Source organism: Tiliqua scincoides, chromosome 7 (genome assembly GCF_035046505.1).
Source record: "Tiliqua scincoides isolate rTilSci1 chromosome 7, rTilSci1.hap2, whole genome shotgun sequence".
NCBI classification, from domain to species: Eukaryota; Metazoa; Chordata; class Lepidosauria; order Squamata; family Scincidae; genus Tiliqua; species Tiliqua scincoides.
The window spans coordinates 41,521,884-41,534,282 of NC_089827.1; the positions used below are offsets into that span (position 1 = coordinate 41,521,884).

Below are 12,399 nucleotides of genomic sequence, written 5' to 3' on the forward strand. Positions count from 1 at the left end.
CAGGATCATTCAATCAGTTCTGATATATAGACATTGTAGTTACTGGTCTTCAGAGGAGCGTGCCTTGTGTCTCTGCATGAACCTGTGGCAATTTTATTTCTGAATTAAAATCAAGGGCACACTTCACTTTCATATCCCAAAGGTACAAGTGTCCAGTCAAGATGCATGCTAAGAACAGTAACATGGAGATTTATGGGCTGGACTTCTTTTGCAATCCTATATAAACTTACCTGAGAGTAAATCTCATTGAACTAAATGGTGCTTACTTCTGAATAGACATGTTTAGATTTGCAGTGTGAGTCAGGTAATTTTTCCTCTTGCACACTCTAAAAGCTGCAGTTCTCAAACTCTCAGGGAGTTTGAGGACTGTAGTAAGTCCTTGCAGGGGAGGGGGGAGGCAGTGGGGGTAGGGGAAGGCAGTGACGCAATCCCCAGGATCACGTTGCCCAGGGGCATTTATTTACCCATCCCTGCAGCAGCGTCCTGGGGGTGCGGGAAGCCCTGCGTGAGCGTCTACAGGACTCCCCGCAGTTTAAAAAGTGAAAGTGCAGTGATAGCACTCCACTTCCAGTTTTGCGGAGGTGGAGCACGATTCCTGAGCTTTCACTTTTTAAGCTGCGGGGAGCCCTGCAGACATTCATGCAGGGCTCCCTACATCCCCGACAGGCCGGGGATCGCGTCGCTGCCTCCCCTTTGCCCCTGCCCTTTAGGGGAAAGTGGCCAGGGCCTTCAGGCTGGGACATCGCGACGTCCCAGTTTGAATAGCTCTGCTCTAAAAGTAATGTTTTTCCAAGTATAAGAAAAAAGTGTGCCTCTAGTTTTAAACTGAAAAAGAAATGTGCCACAGTGATCAGAATTTTTTAAACACTGCATGGGGCTGGGAATGGCAATTGGCTTGCTTTATAATGATGACCCCATCACACAAATAAACCCCAGTCTCCAAAATCAACACAAAATACACAAGGAAAGGGGGTTACAGCTTTCTTCGTTGCGTCCTGAAAACTGTGACACTGCTGAAATTTTATAGAATTACAAATCCCTATGGCGACATAAAAGTGCTTGTCATTCTGTGGAACTGCTCTGACCCCAAGGCTTCTGATTTGATTCCCATTCCCACATACTGATGAACTATAATCAACGCAGTAGCCAAGAGGTTTCTTAGGAAAGTTGAATGACTCCTAGGATTGGTGTAGCTGTTATGAACTCTAGCTTCCTATTGGCACAGCTGTTTCAGGATTTTTTTTGGATGCCAGCCCATGATTTTTATGCTGCTTCTAAAAATCCTTAGTTCATGTGATTCCTAGTCCCATTAGTTTCCACAGGCACTCATTTATGTTTGCATGAGAAAATCTCGTGAAGTCATTTACCTGCATCCCGATAACAGCGTAGATAAAAAACAGCATCACTATTAAAAGGGCCACATAGGGAAGAGCCTAGAGGAAAACAAAAACAGGTCATTATGCACCACTTAATCAGATAAATTGGCATGTTGGGGCCTAGGATAGTCCCATAAGTCCCTATGTTATTACTGGAGGAACTGAGGGGAAGGGGCAGAGACCTTGGTGGCTTTGCCTGTGGCACCATGCAACAAAACATGCAAATGTGAATGCATTTATACTTCTGCTTTCAGTCACATATTGTAATGTCTGAACAATGAACTTGGACAAGTGTACTTGTGCATTTTCTTTCTATCACGGTCCTGTGCAGACGTTAGGGTCTTGTCGACAGCGTCCCTGTCATTCCCCAATGGGGAAACGAGAGGATGCAATTCTGTTCCCATATATGATCTGAAGCCCCCATGCATACAGCATTAGTTTGCATAGAAGGGACTTTCTCCGCAGAATCTGGCTGCTAGAAATATCTGCATGGGTCTTACATGTACTATGATAAGTCAAGGAGTGCAAGCAAAGAATTGTTGTAATGCATTGGCTTTACCACTAGGTGCCTCTACGGATCCATCTTTGCTTTTGCTAAACCAACCCTGGTATCATCAAAAACACAAAGCTACACTACCTCAGTTATGTCATATTTAAAGCTTGGTTTGCATTTTTTTTTTTAATGATAGGAATTTTAATGTGCCAGCAAAAGCATTGTGAGGGTGGGCCTTAAAGTGGACTTCCTATCAGTGGAATTGCTCTGGCTGTACAAAAGCAAGCATGAGATAGGACCAAGTACCCGCTCATCAATCAAGTAAATGTACTAGCATCATCTTCATGAATGCAGCTTTAGCATCCTGCTGCTTTTCTTGTGACTTCAAGGTTTTTGAGTGCCATAGTTAGTTTATATCACAATCTCAGTCTGCATAAACTTCCAAGTTTTTAAGTGTTCCTGCCACTGTTTTGATCAATTACGTATCAAGGCAAACTGACTCCTAGTATTGTTTCCTGTTTGTTAATAGAGGCAATGATCAAAAAGAGAGACATTGGAATTGTCATGTAAAGGCATATGATTGTCTTAAAGTGGTTGTCTTAATTCCACCTAATAAGTGATAACTTTTGTGGTCATCTTATAGCAGCGATTCCAGGGCACTGTGTTGTCTGAAGGCATTCAATGATGTTAGATGGACTGCAACATGTTTCCTAGAGGTTGCAAAAACATATGTTGCTGAAATCACAGTGATTCCATTGCCCTTTGGGCTCATTCAGCCAATCAAGTTCCCTATCACCGACGACAAAAATCACAGCACCTTTATTATAATTGTCTGAGATGCCTCTGAAGGTGGATCTCTTAGGACTAAATTACATGCTATGTTAGGTATTTATTAGAGTTGACATTTCCCCCCCCCCCTTTAACTTAAATAGATGCTATAAAAGGGTAAGGATCAGGTGCCAATGGGACCTTCCCATCTGGGAAATGCAGAAACTGTGGGGCAATGGAATCTGGACTGGAACTGCGGTAGGGGCAAAAGTTTAAAGCCGCCACTCTCTCACATTGGTGCTATTAAGTGATTAAAAAACACACAGTTGACCTTCTGACCTTTGGACTTTTTATCATCCATCAGCCATTTCTGTTGAGCCAACAGTGTTGTCTCAGATGGCCATGGGCATGCCTTTCATTTTAATGTGCAGTACACCATAATTTCATTAAGTCACCTATAAGATACACTATTTTCATTATAGGGGAAGCCCAATCCAGCACAAATTCCATTGCACCAATGTAGCGGCACTGGCATGACTTGTGCTGCATCCTACAGGGGAATTTTGCAGGTGGAATGTCTCCTCTGGGTAAGGAGACTTGTTCCCTTGCCTTGGGAAAGCCCCAGCCTGCACATCGGGTCTCCTTGGACCTGTGCAAGCTCTATAGCACAAGTATACATGGACCCATGTCAGTGGGTCAGGACTGGGAAGGATGCAGTGCATCCCACCCTCTCCCAGGCCTGATCTGCCCACCCTGCCACTGTTGCTGCCCTCTCCTGCCTGTTACACCTCTCCCCACACTTTGACGCTCAGCAGTGTACAGTGCGTGATACTCCTTCTGCCATTGTGTTGGCCTTCCTCTTGCCATTGGCAACTGGCATGCTGTCGCAAAGTGTTTTTTGGCACTTTTGTGATGGCTAGCACTGGTGCAGTGTGAGATAAATGAGTAATGGGTCCTTAGTTTTAGAGCCAATGGGCTAGACCTGTTGCTACGTTATGCTATGTTGCATGAAATTTAACTTTGGGCAGTAGCCATACATGCCTGATTCTCCAGTCCTAGAAGGTAGTGTTGTTTAGCAGTGCTGGAGTGGAGGAAGTTCAACATGTTTATTTTAACATAAAACTTGCATTACATAGGAAAAACAGGGCTGTGAAATGTCTTGGAAAAATTATGTACTCTTCTTACTTAATGTATTTATCAGAAAGAGATTCAGTTACCTCAATTCAGAATCCAATACAAGTGGGCCCACTTTATCAGCAGGTTTGGAACCCGTGGATCTGAGTTAATGCAAGTTCTGAACCCATACTGGAGGATCTCACCTGACCTCCCAGATGTGACTGGAAGCGTCTTCCTGGCCTCCCTGGACCTCGGAAGGCATTAGAAGGTCTCCCAGATGTGGGAGATGGACTCCTCTTCAGTCCATCTTCCCACAGTCTGGGAACGGACTCCCTACAGATACCAAGGTCCAACTGTCTGAGATACTCTGCATTGAGGGATGTTTACAATAGCAGAAAACAGCTAACCTAATCTACAAATTCAAATGTTTATTGATTCCAGCTTAGTTTTAGAAATTCCTCAACTCTGGGGTACCTGTGTGTCCCAGGCAAAACAATGTCACAGGGTGTGAACCAGTCAAGTAAATGTGCAACGTCAAAACAGGAAGTTGAGGTGACAAAAGGTGCCTTTGTTTTAAGGCATAGCCATATATGGAAAATGAAAGAATACCTGGAAGGATTTGATGAAGGTCCACAGCAGCGTGCGGATTCCTTCCCCTCGGCTCAAGAGCTTCACCAGGCGCATCACACGGAAGAGTCGAAAAAAGGTGATTGAGATGCGAGAGTTTTCCTCTGCGTTCTGGAACCCATTGGCACAGAGGGCAGTAGTTATAACAGCAGATGAGGAACACAGACGTCGGGCCACAGAAAATGCTACTTCACAGGAAGAGCTCACTGCACTGTTCCCTTGCCTTGGAGGTCTAATCTTTCACTAGCCCCAGAAGTTCAAATAGATGAATGCAGATTTAATTGATCTGTCCCTCAGGTCAATGTTACTGATCTAATTTTTTTTTCTTCCTTGTTCCTTAGCAATTCTCCTTGTTTCTTCAGTGACATTATTCAAGATCTCATTTCCCTACTTTTAATAAGAGAAGTTTGTCAAGGGTCTTGCTGGTGGTGTGGGGAATGTTTCTGCTATTACTGTGGCTGAGAAGTCATGTGGCAGAAGAAAGCTATTCCGGTTTGGTATGAAGTTATTCATAGTGCAATTAAGTCAAGAGATGTCAGCCTTGCAGATTGTGTAAGTGGGGTGATTACAGCCAATTCTCACAAAATTTCTGTTCCCAAAAGAAATACCCATGAGAACAGATGCATACAGAATGTTATATTGAAAAAACAATATAATATTTATCAGGTATTCTTCCATGGGTGTTCCTCTCTGTAGGGTAACTATTGACCTTAAGTGGTCTATGGATTAGTTAAACTCTATGTATGATATACTTAACTTGTATTGCTGAGCATCAGTGGCAAAATGTGCTTCTGGATGAAGGATGGCTATCAGTGAGACTTGTATATAATAACCAAGCCACACTTGAAAGGATTTCTTCCATCTCACTAACTCTTGGGTCTTTTATAACTTTGTACTGTGTGCTCACTTGTTCTCATGGTTATATTTCTCATGACCCTTAGGTATTTCCCACAGCCCATCCATTGCCTTGATAAGACAGTATTTTTGCTGGCCTGCTACTGTTGAAAGGCCCTAGAGTTTAAAAGGAATCCCTCCCAATCTGGCCTCTGTTATTCTCACAGTTTATGCCTTGCATCTCAGCATTTGCCTCCCCATCTAATTCCCTATGGGGCCTGAGACTAACTTGTACATTCCTTGCACTGCGCTCGTGCCAGGACAAGATTTTTCTGAACGGACTGGGATGAACTGGTTTGCCTTGGCCTGTGTGAGAAGACTTCCTGCCAAGCAGATTGCCGGGGTGGGGGTGCTGGGAACTGGAACTACCAAGCTATGCTAAATTAGACCAGCAAGGGATCTAGGATTGTTTTCTCTAGTACCCTAAAAATATTGTAGTTTTTCTTATAAATGTTCTCTGGACATAGGAGCTAAGTGCCAAAATGCCATAGGAGGAAATGGCATTTTCCCGTCTGAGTACATACTGTATCATTCTTCTTCCACTGCAACAAAGCCAAGCGTTTGATGCTAAATAATGAAGAAATATATGACCAGGAAACAGTGCAGATCACCCCCTTACATACATTGCCGTGATTTGAATTACTCACCATTGTGTATACCAGGAGAGAACAGACCCCTTTGATTTCCTGTTAAGAGCAATTAGTACCTCTAGTCTAGATATATATCTACTGTGAGGCCCCAGTTACAGAAAGCAGTTTCTTCTCTTAAGTCCATACTGGTCTTTATATATATATATATATATATATATATATATATATATATATATATATATATATATATATATATATATATATATGTAGTGCCAATACTACACGCTGATGGCCCATTTTGTCCTGAATATCCAGCTTGCAGAATTAAGAATCCTGAGCTAAGGAAAGGGACACCCTCTACACTAGTGGTAAACAAGCAAAACACAGTGTGGAGCTGGAATTGAAGAAGACAATGCCATTTTCCTAATATTTAGCAACCCCTTTCCCTCAAAGTGCCAGGACTCTCAGTGCCATTAAGGAGTGGGAGAATTTACACCACTTTGGCTTGATTGAAATCAATGGAATGATGGTATTAATTTAGTTGCTACATGTTTGGATTGAAACCATGGAGTATTATGTCACATCTGTCAATGTGGAAGATTGCAGCCTTTGTGTTGCTGCATCTCCAAAATTACTACAGGCATCTAGGAGTTATGAGAAAAGACAAGGGAAAACAATGCAACAATCTCAAATTAATATTCATCTCTATCCTTTAACAAGGATACCATGGGGTTAGTAGAAACCAAAGCTTAACATGTGATTAATAAGTCTTATCTACCTAGAATCGAATAAAGCCATATGCATTTTTCCATCCTGTCTCTGCCTCTGGGGCTCCACTTCATGGTTATGTTTCACACACTACTGTGTGAATGTGCACCTTGTTCACTGAAGTTTATTTCATAGTTGATTTCATTTTATGAGCCAATTCAATTGCTTCAAAGAGCTTGTTACTAACAAACAAGAAATCTGAAAAGAATCCCAGTTCTCTCTCGGCAATAATTCAAAAGAAGGTAGGACAACAGTAAACTGGACTGAAGGAAAGCTCAAGGATGCACAAGAGATACAGATCATGTGCAGCAGAATCAACAGCTCACGTGAACACCAGACTCAACAAACGGATACACAATATGGTGGCTTCATGCAGAGATAACTAGGCTAGGCTTGGAGACAGAAACCCAGGTGGTCAGGGTGGAGAGAGAATAAGGAGTGTATTAGGAGAATAAAGAGTGTGTCACAGAAGAAGCTAGAAGGGTTTTCTGTTAGATCTTACCATGGAGGAAGAGCATTGGGTATGTTCAGCTGGCTTTAAAGAAAGGCAGACAGAGATAAGCTGTAATAAGTCTCTCTACTGAAGAGGCCCAGTAGGCTATGTCTTGGATAATATAGGAACAATGAAACACCACAGCAAGGGGAGGAAGGGGATAAGGAAAAAAATAGGAGCACCAAACAGAAAATATCCTGTCCTAATTCTCTAGAATGCAACTGATCAAATTCAACCCAGGTGAAAGAGGTAATGTCCCCCTACTGAACTGAGCAGAAGGCACACCCACACACAAATTTACTGTGGATGTGAATTTGATCTATTGTGTTATAAACTCATAGACATTTTGGGATTTACCAAGAAGAGGTTGGACGGCTGCCAGCAACTTTCTTTTATTTGTTTATATTCCCAAACATACACTCCTTTAGACTGCATGTCTGGAACCACTTAGACTAATCTCATTTACATTAATAGCACTACTTAGAGTAAATGGTTTTAGGATTGCAACAATAGTAAATTGCACATAGAATCTGTATGGCGAGCAGTTATATTTGTCTAACCCTCAGTTCTATCCCTTGGTAGCCCACTGCTAAGATCACAACTTTAAAAAGGTTCTTAACTGCACAATCCTATGCATGTGTACTCAGAAGTAAGCCCCACTGTGCTCAGTGGGGCTTACTCCCAGGAAAGCGCATACAGGATTGCAGCCTAAGTGACATCTGGCTCCAATTTCAGTGTCAGAATTTCTAGCACCGGAAAAAGAGGTTAGTTACTTGGAGCACACTACAAGGAGCAAAATATAAATGGAAATAGACTCTAAAAAAAATAGTTGTATAACAGCCTAAGCAGTGTAGTCTATCAAGGGCTGTCTTAAACCGAGACAGGCCAGTGGCCAAGCTAATTCAATGCTTTTTAGTTGCCCTCTAGGACATCTTTTAGGCAGGCCCAGATGAGGAACTGCAGATGCCAAGAATAAAACGGCTCTTGTACGCCTCCTGTTCTGCTTCAGAAGCATGTAGTTGGAAATTTTTGTTAGGTAGTTTTATATCACTGGTGGCAGGTCAGTATTATAACCAGATTTGCACTACATTCAGGTGCCATTTTTTTTCTGAATGAGATGCTGACCAGTGCAGATAAGGGGTGGGAAGAACACACCATTACTATATTATAGTGCCTCCTGACAAGTTTATTTGCAGCCAACTGAAATTAACAATGTAGTTAAGAAAAGGGGAGGGTAAAAGAAACCATGAATGATATTTATTGCATCTGATTGTCAGTTATAAACCAGGTTTCACCACACATGTTCAAGTACTATATCGGTCCACGTTTTCTAATTGTATTACAAACAGAAGCCATGCAGATACATTGGCTCTTGTGCTATTGCTGAGCTAAGTTTGGAACATTTACAGTGTGATCAGGCTACAGGGAAAGTTCAGATATGGTTATGCTTGCTTGTATCATGTGCTATTTTAAATGGAGCTTGGATACCCAGGAATATCTGATGCAGTGGCATAGCTAAGGGGGTGCAGGAGGTAGCAGTCGCACCGAGCAACAAGCTTTAGGGAGGCAACAAGCTGAGCTTGACACCAGTGGCCAAAATTGTTATATATCATTGGAAAGGTAATTTAAAGCAGAATGCAATGAAACAAACCCCATTTGAATATCTGTATTCTATCAACAATTATGGCCAATTAACCAGAAAACAAAAACACAACTGCCTTATCGAACAAAAAGTGGATTTTCTTAACTCAAAACTGACCCATGAGACTGATTGTTCTGAAAGACAATGAGATGTTGTTATGATACAGCATGGAACCACTAACAGCCCAATCCTATTCACACTTTCCTGGGAGTACACCCCATTGACCCTAATGGGACTTACTTCTGAGTAGACATGCATAGGATTGGGCTCTGAGGTGTTAATATGAGTCAGCTCTCATTTCTACACAGCTACTCCTGCTAACTGGTAAAGAGGCACTTTTTCAAGTGGTGCTCCTCTTATATTTAGCAGGGGGAGAATAACCATCCCTCTTCACCCCAACACAGTGTCTCTAACCAATAAGGGACACACTTTTTATTTATTTACTTAATTAAATTTGATTTTGTCATGGAGGGGGGCTACAAAATCTTCTTTGATCCCAAGCAGCATATAGATGTTTTAGCTATGCCACTGGCTGGGGAGAGGTGGCAGATCAAGTGTGTGGTGAACTGCTGGGGGGAGGAGGCAGGTTTCCCCACAATTTGCATTTTTTAAAAAGCCCGAGTATGATGTCACTTCCAGTTGTGACATCACTTCTGGGGCATCATTTTGAGCTCTGCACTGGGCTACATGTTCATTAGCTACGCCACTGATCTGATGATATGCAAAACTAAAAACAAACACACAAGTGTTTTTTTCTTTCTTTAGGAAAGGTGTGTCTGTATTTACATGTTCAGGTTCAGTACTGAGTAATTGGTCTCAACTAGTAACATGTGCCTGTATCTCTTTGGTCTCAACAGATATAAGCAGCTTGTAGTGATTTTAAGCAAAGGATTATGATGGTTCAGATAGTGATATAAAATACTCTAGGTATACCATACATATCTCCTATGGACAGTTGTCAGTCCACTCATAAATTGGTAACAATCTGTCCACACATGAAGAGCTCCTTCAGATATCACTTCCTTATAAGGCCCTAAAAACTGTTTTCCTAGATCAGACTATTCTAGCACTCCAGCAGTGCTAGAATAGTCTATTCCAATAGAATAGTGGCTCCAGCAGTGACCAGTCAGAAATCTCTGAGAAGTATTCAAGCAGAATATGATGTTGGTGGCCACCTGCTATTTACCCTCAGCACCTGGCACTCAGAGATCTATTGCTTCCAAAGTTACCTTGAATAATAGCCATTATTAGATATACTCCATAAATTTATGTAATCCTTATTTCCATAAAGAGAGAAACAATTCATGGGTGTGCAGCAAATTAGTTACATATTAGCACTTTTGTATTGTTTGAGAAGCAGTTTAAATAAATATGACTAAAATGGGATTTTGGGATCTAATGCATAAGATACGTACTTGTACAGAATTTCTCACTCTATAGTTTTCTCATGAAATCCAAAGATGTGCACCAGTCAACCCACAATATGCAGCACAGCCCGCACCAGCGCTAACACACGCTGCCGGCTACATATCAGATACATTGCATCCCTATCCCTCTATTACAGTCTTGTTCCTCTCTTCCCTCATAACTGGTAGGATGCAACTAAGGGCCCAATCCTACCAAAATTTTCAGTGCCAATGCAGCTGCAATGCAGCCCAAGTTTCCCTTACTTTGAGGAGGACTCTGTGACTGTGTCCCCTCCCCCCCACTGCAGGATGCATTGGAAAGTGGGATAAAATTTGGCCCTAAGAGTGTAACAGTTTGGAAAATGTGCCACATACTTGTTCAGTACCAATATTTATCCTTTATCTTCTTTTCAGTTATCATGATCTTGGTACTAGAGCTAATAATTTTTTTCATTCTATTTTCTATCTGTTTAGCAGAGACTGACCTGCAAACCCATTAATTATACTATCCATTTGATATAACAACCCTAACAGAAGTCCTGTGCTGTGAGGTAGACGCGCCGGTGCAGCCTCTGCTGCATCCAGCATGGGAAGAGAGGCTGCTGGAGGTCTCTTCAAGGGAAGAGGACATTTGTCCTTTTCCCTGGGGTAAGTCCCAGCAGCCTCTATGAAGCTACAAAGGCTTGCACCAATAGCTGATGCAAGTGGAGCAGCCTCATGTTGGGGACTCAGGCCACGGAGGCGATACAGAGATAGGCTACAGCTACCGCAATTCCTGCCCTGTTCCAGGATTTGATCAGCCCATCTCCCTCCCTCCCCCCTACCCTGTTACACCTTCTCTCCACCTTCCCCCCTGCCTCTGTCAACCTGGGGAATGCCTACTTGCTCCGGTTGGCTCTTGACTCCGAATGGCCTTTCCACCAGTTTCAGGATCCTCTGCACTGCTGCAATGTACTTTACGTCATGTTTGCGACAGTGCACACACCCGTCCCACTGACGGTAGCCAGTTTAGGATTGGGCTGTAATTCAGCTAAAATTAAAGTACACTCGCTTACCAGTCAGAAATTGCGATATTGTAATGGAAGACAACAGTTCAATACATCCCTATTACGTCTCAGAAGAGTTTCCAATTCTGATCTTTCATTTCTGCATTTTTTAATGACAGCACTAGCTACTTTCTAGTTTGTAAGCCCCTTTTTAAGCAGGGACTAGACTTTTTTTTACCCTATGTGCAAAGTGCCATGTACGTTGATTGGGTTACATAAAGAAATAATAACAACAAAACTTTCAACTTACAGTTAAGAATAATAAGTAATATGTTACTTTCTTGTTTTAATTCTAATTTAGAGTGTCATAAATTATTTCAGAAAGATGGTCATGAATCAGGACTGCAAAATATTTTGAAGCAAAATACACAAGTTTACAATAGAATTTTCTTTGTTTTTCTCAGTTTTTGTCAATTCCACAATCCATTTTTTTTTAACGCACACTGGCTTTGGTATGACCGAATGGGGAAAATTTAATCTTCAAAAAACAAAGCAAAGTCCTGCATCAAAATTGTATAGAAATAATTTTCAAATGAAATGAAAAGGACACATTGCTCAAATCTATGAAAAATCCATTAAAATAAAAACTGGTCTCAGGCTGGTAGGAACACTGTCTCTGCAATGCCCATTGATATGAGTGGAAGTTGTATTCCAGCCACCTCATCAGTTTGGGAACTTGTCTAGAATATGCACAGGGTGATCCACTGAAGGTCATCCAGCAGGCAAACACAACCAAGAGTACATCTCTCTCCAATATGTCACTTCTTGGTTCATGCACAAATTGGGAATGTACACACACCACCTGCACATACTCAGAGAAAAGCCCCTATACATCAACTAGCAATGTCTCAGCAAATTCATGATTTTCTCAGACATAGATACATATATAAGCTTAGATTGGCAGGCATAAAATTGCTTTTACATCTGAAGTCTGTAAGGGTCAAAGCACTTGTTAATTAAAATGCAGGTGTTGGTCAGCTTGTTTCCTTCTTTATTATAATAATTAGTATTTCAAATAGTGCTGGGGAGGCACCTGAAATTAGGTGAAACTGTGGCAGAATTTAGGGAGGCTTTGCTTTCACTGAGCATCTGATCCCAGATGTGTCCCCCCACGTACTATTTTAATTAGGAAAAAAGCTTACATTTGGTTTTCAACAGAAGCATGTTTTATAATTAAATT

General features: G+C 41.7%; 1 protein-coding gene across 18 annotated transcripts in view; it reads right to left on the reverse strand.

The window, feature by feature from the left end:
* Positions 1–12,399, reverse strand: part of CACNA1C (calcium voltage-gated channel subunit alpha1 C) — a 605,715-nt gene that overhangs the window by 32,515 nt on the left and 560,801 nt on the right. For 13 of the 18 annotated variants that reach the window (XM_066634583.1, XM_066634587.1, XM_066634596.1 and 10 more), the window contains 3 exons: positions 7,135–7,167; positions 4,363–4,491; positions 1,368–1,433 (listed from right to left, as the gene is read on the reverse strand). In XM_066634583.1, the coding sequence (XP_066490680.1) occupies positions 1,368–1,433; positions 4,363–4,491; positions 7,135–7,167 (228 nt within the window). The remainder of the gene's footprint in view (positions 1–1,367; positions 1,434–4,362; positions 4,492–7,134; positions 7,168–12,399) is intronic. The other 5 variants (XM_066634593.1, XM_066634590.1, XM_066634594.1 and 2 more) reach the window with 1 other exon arrangement.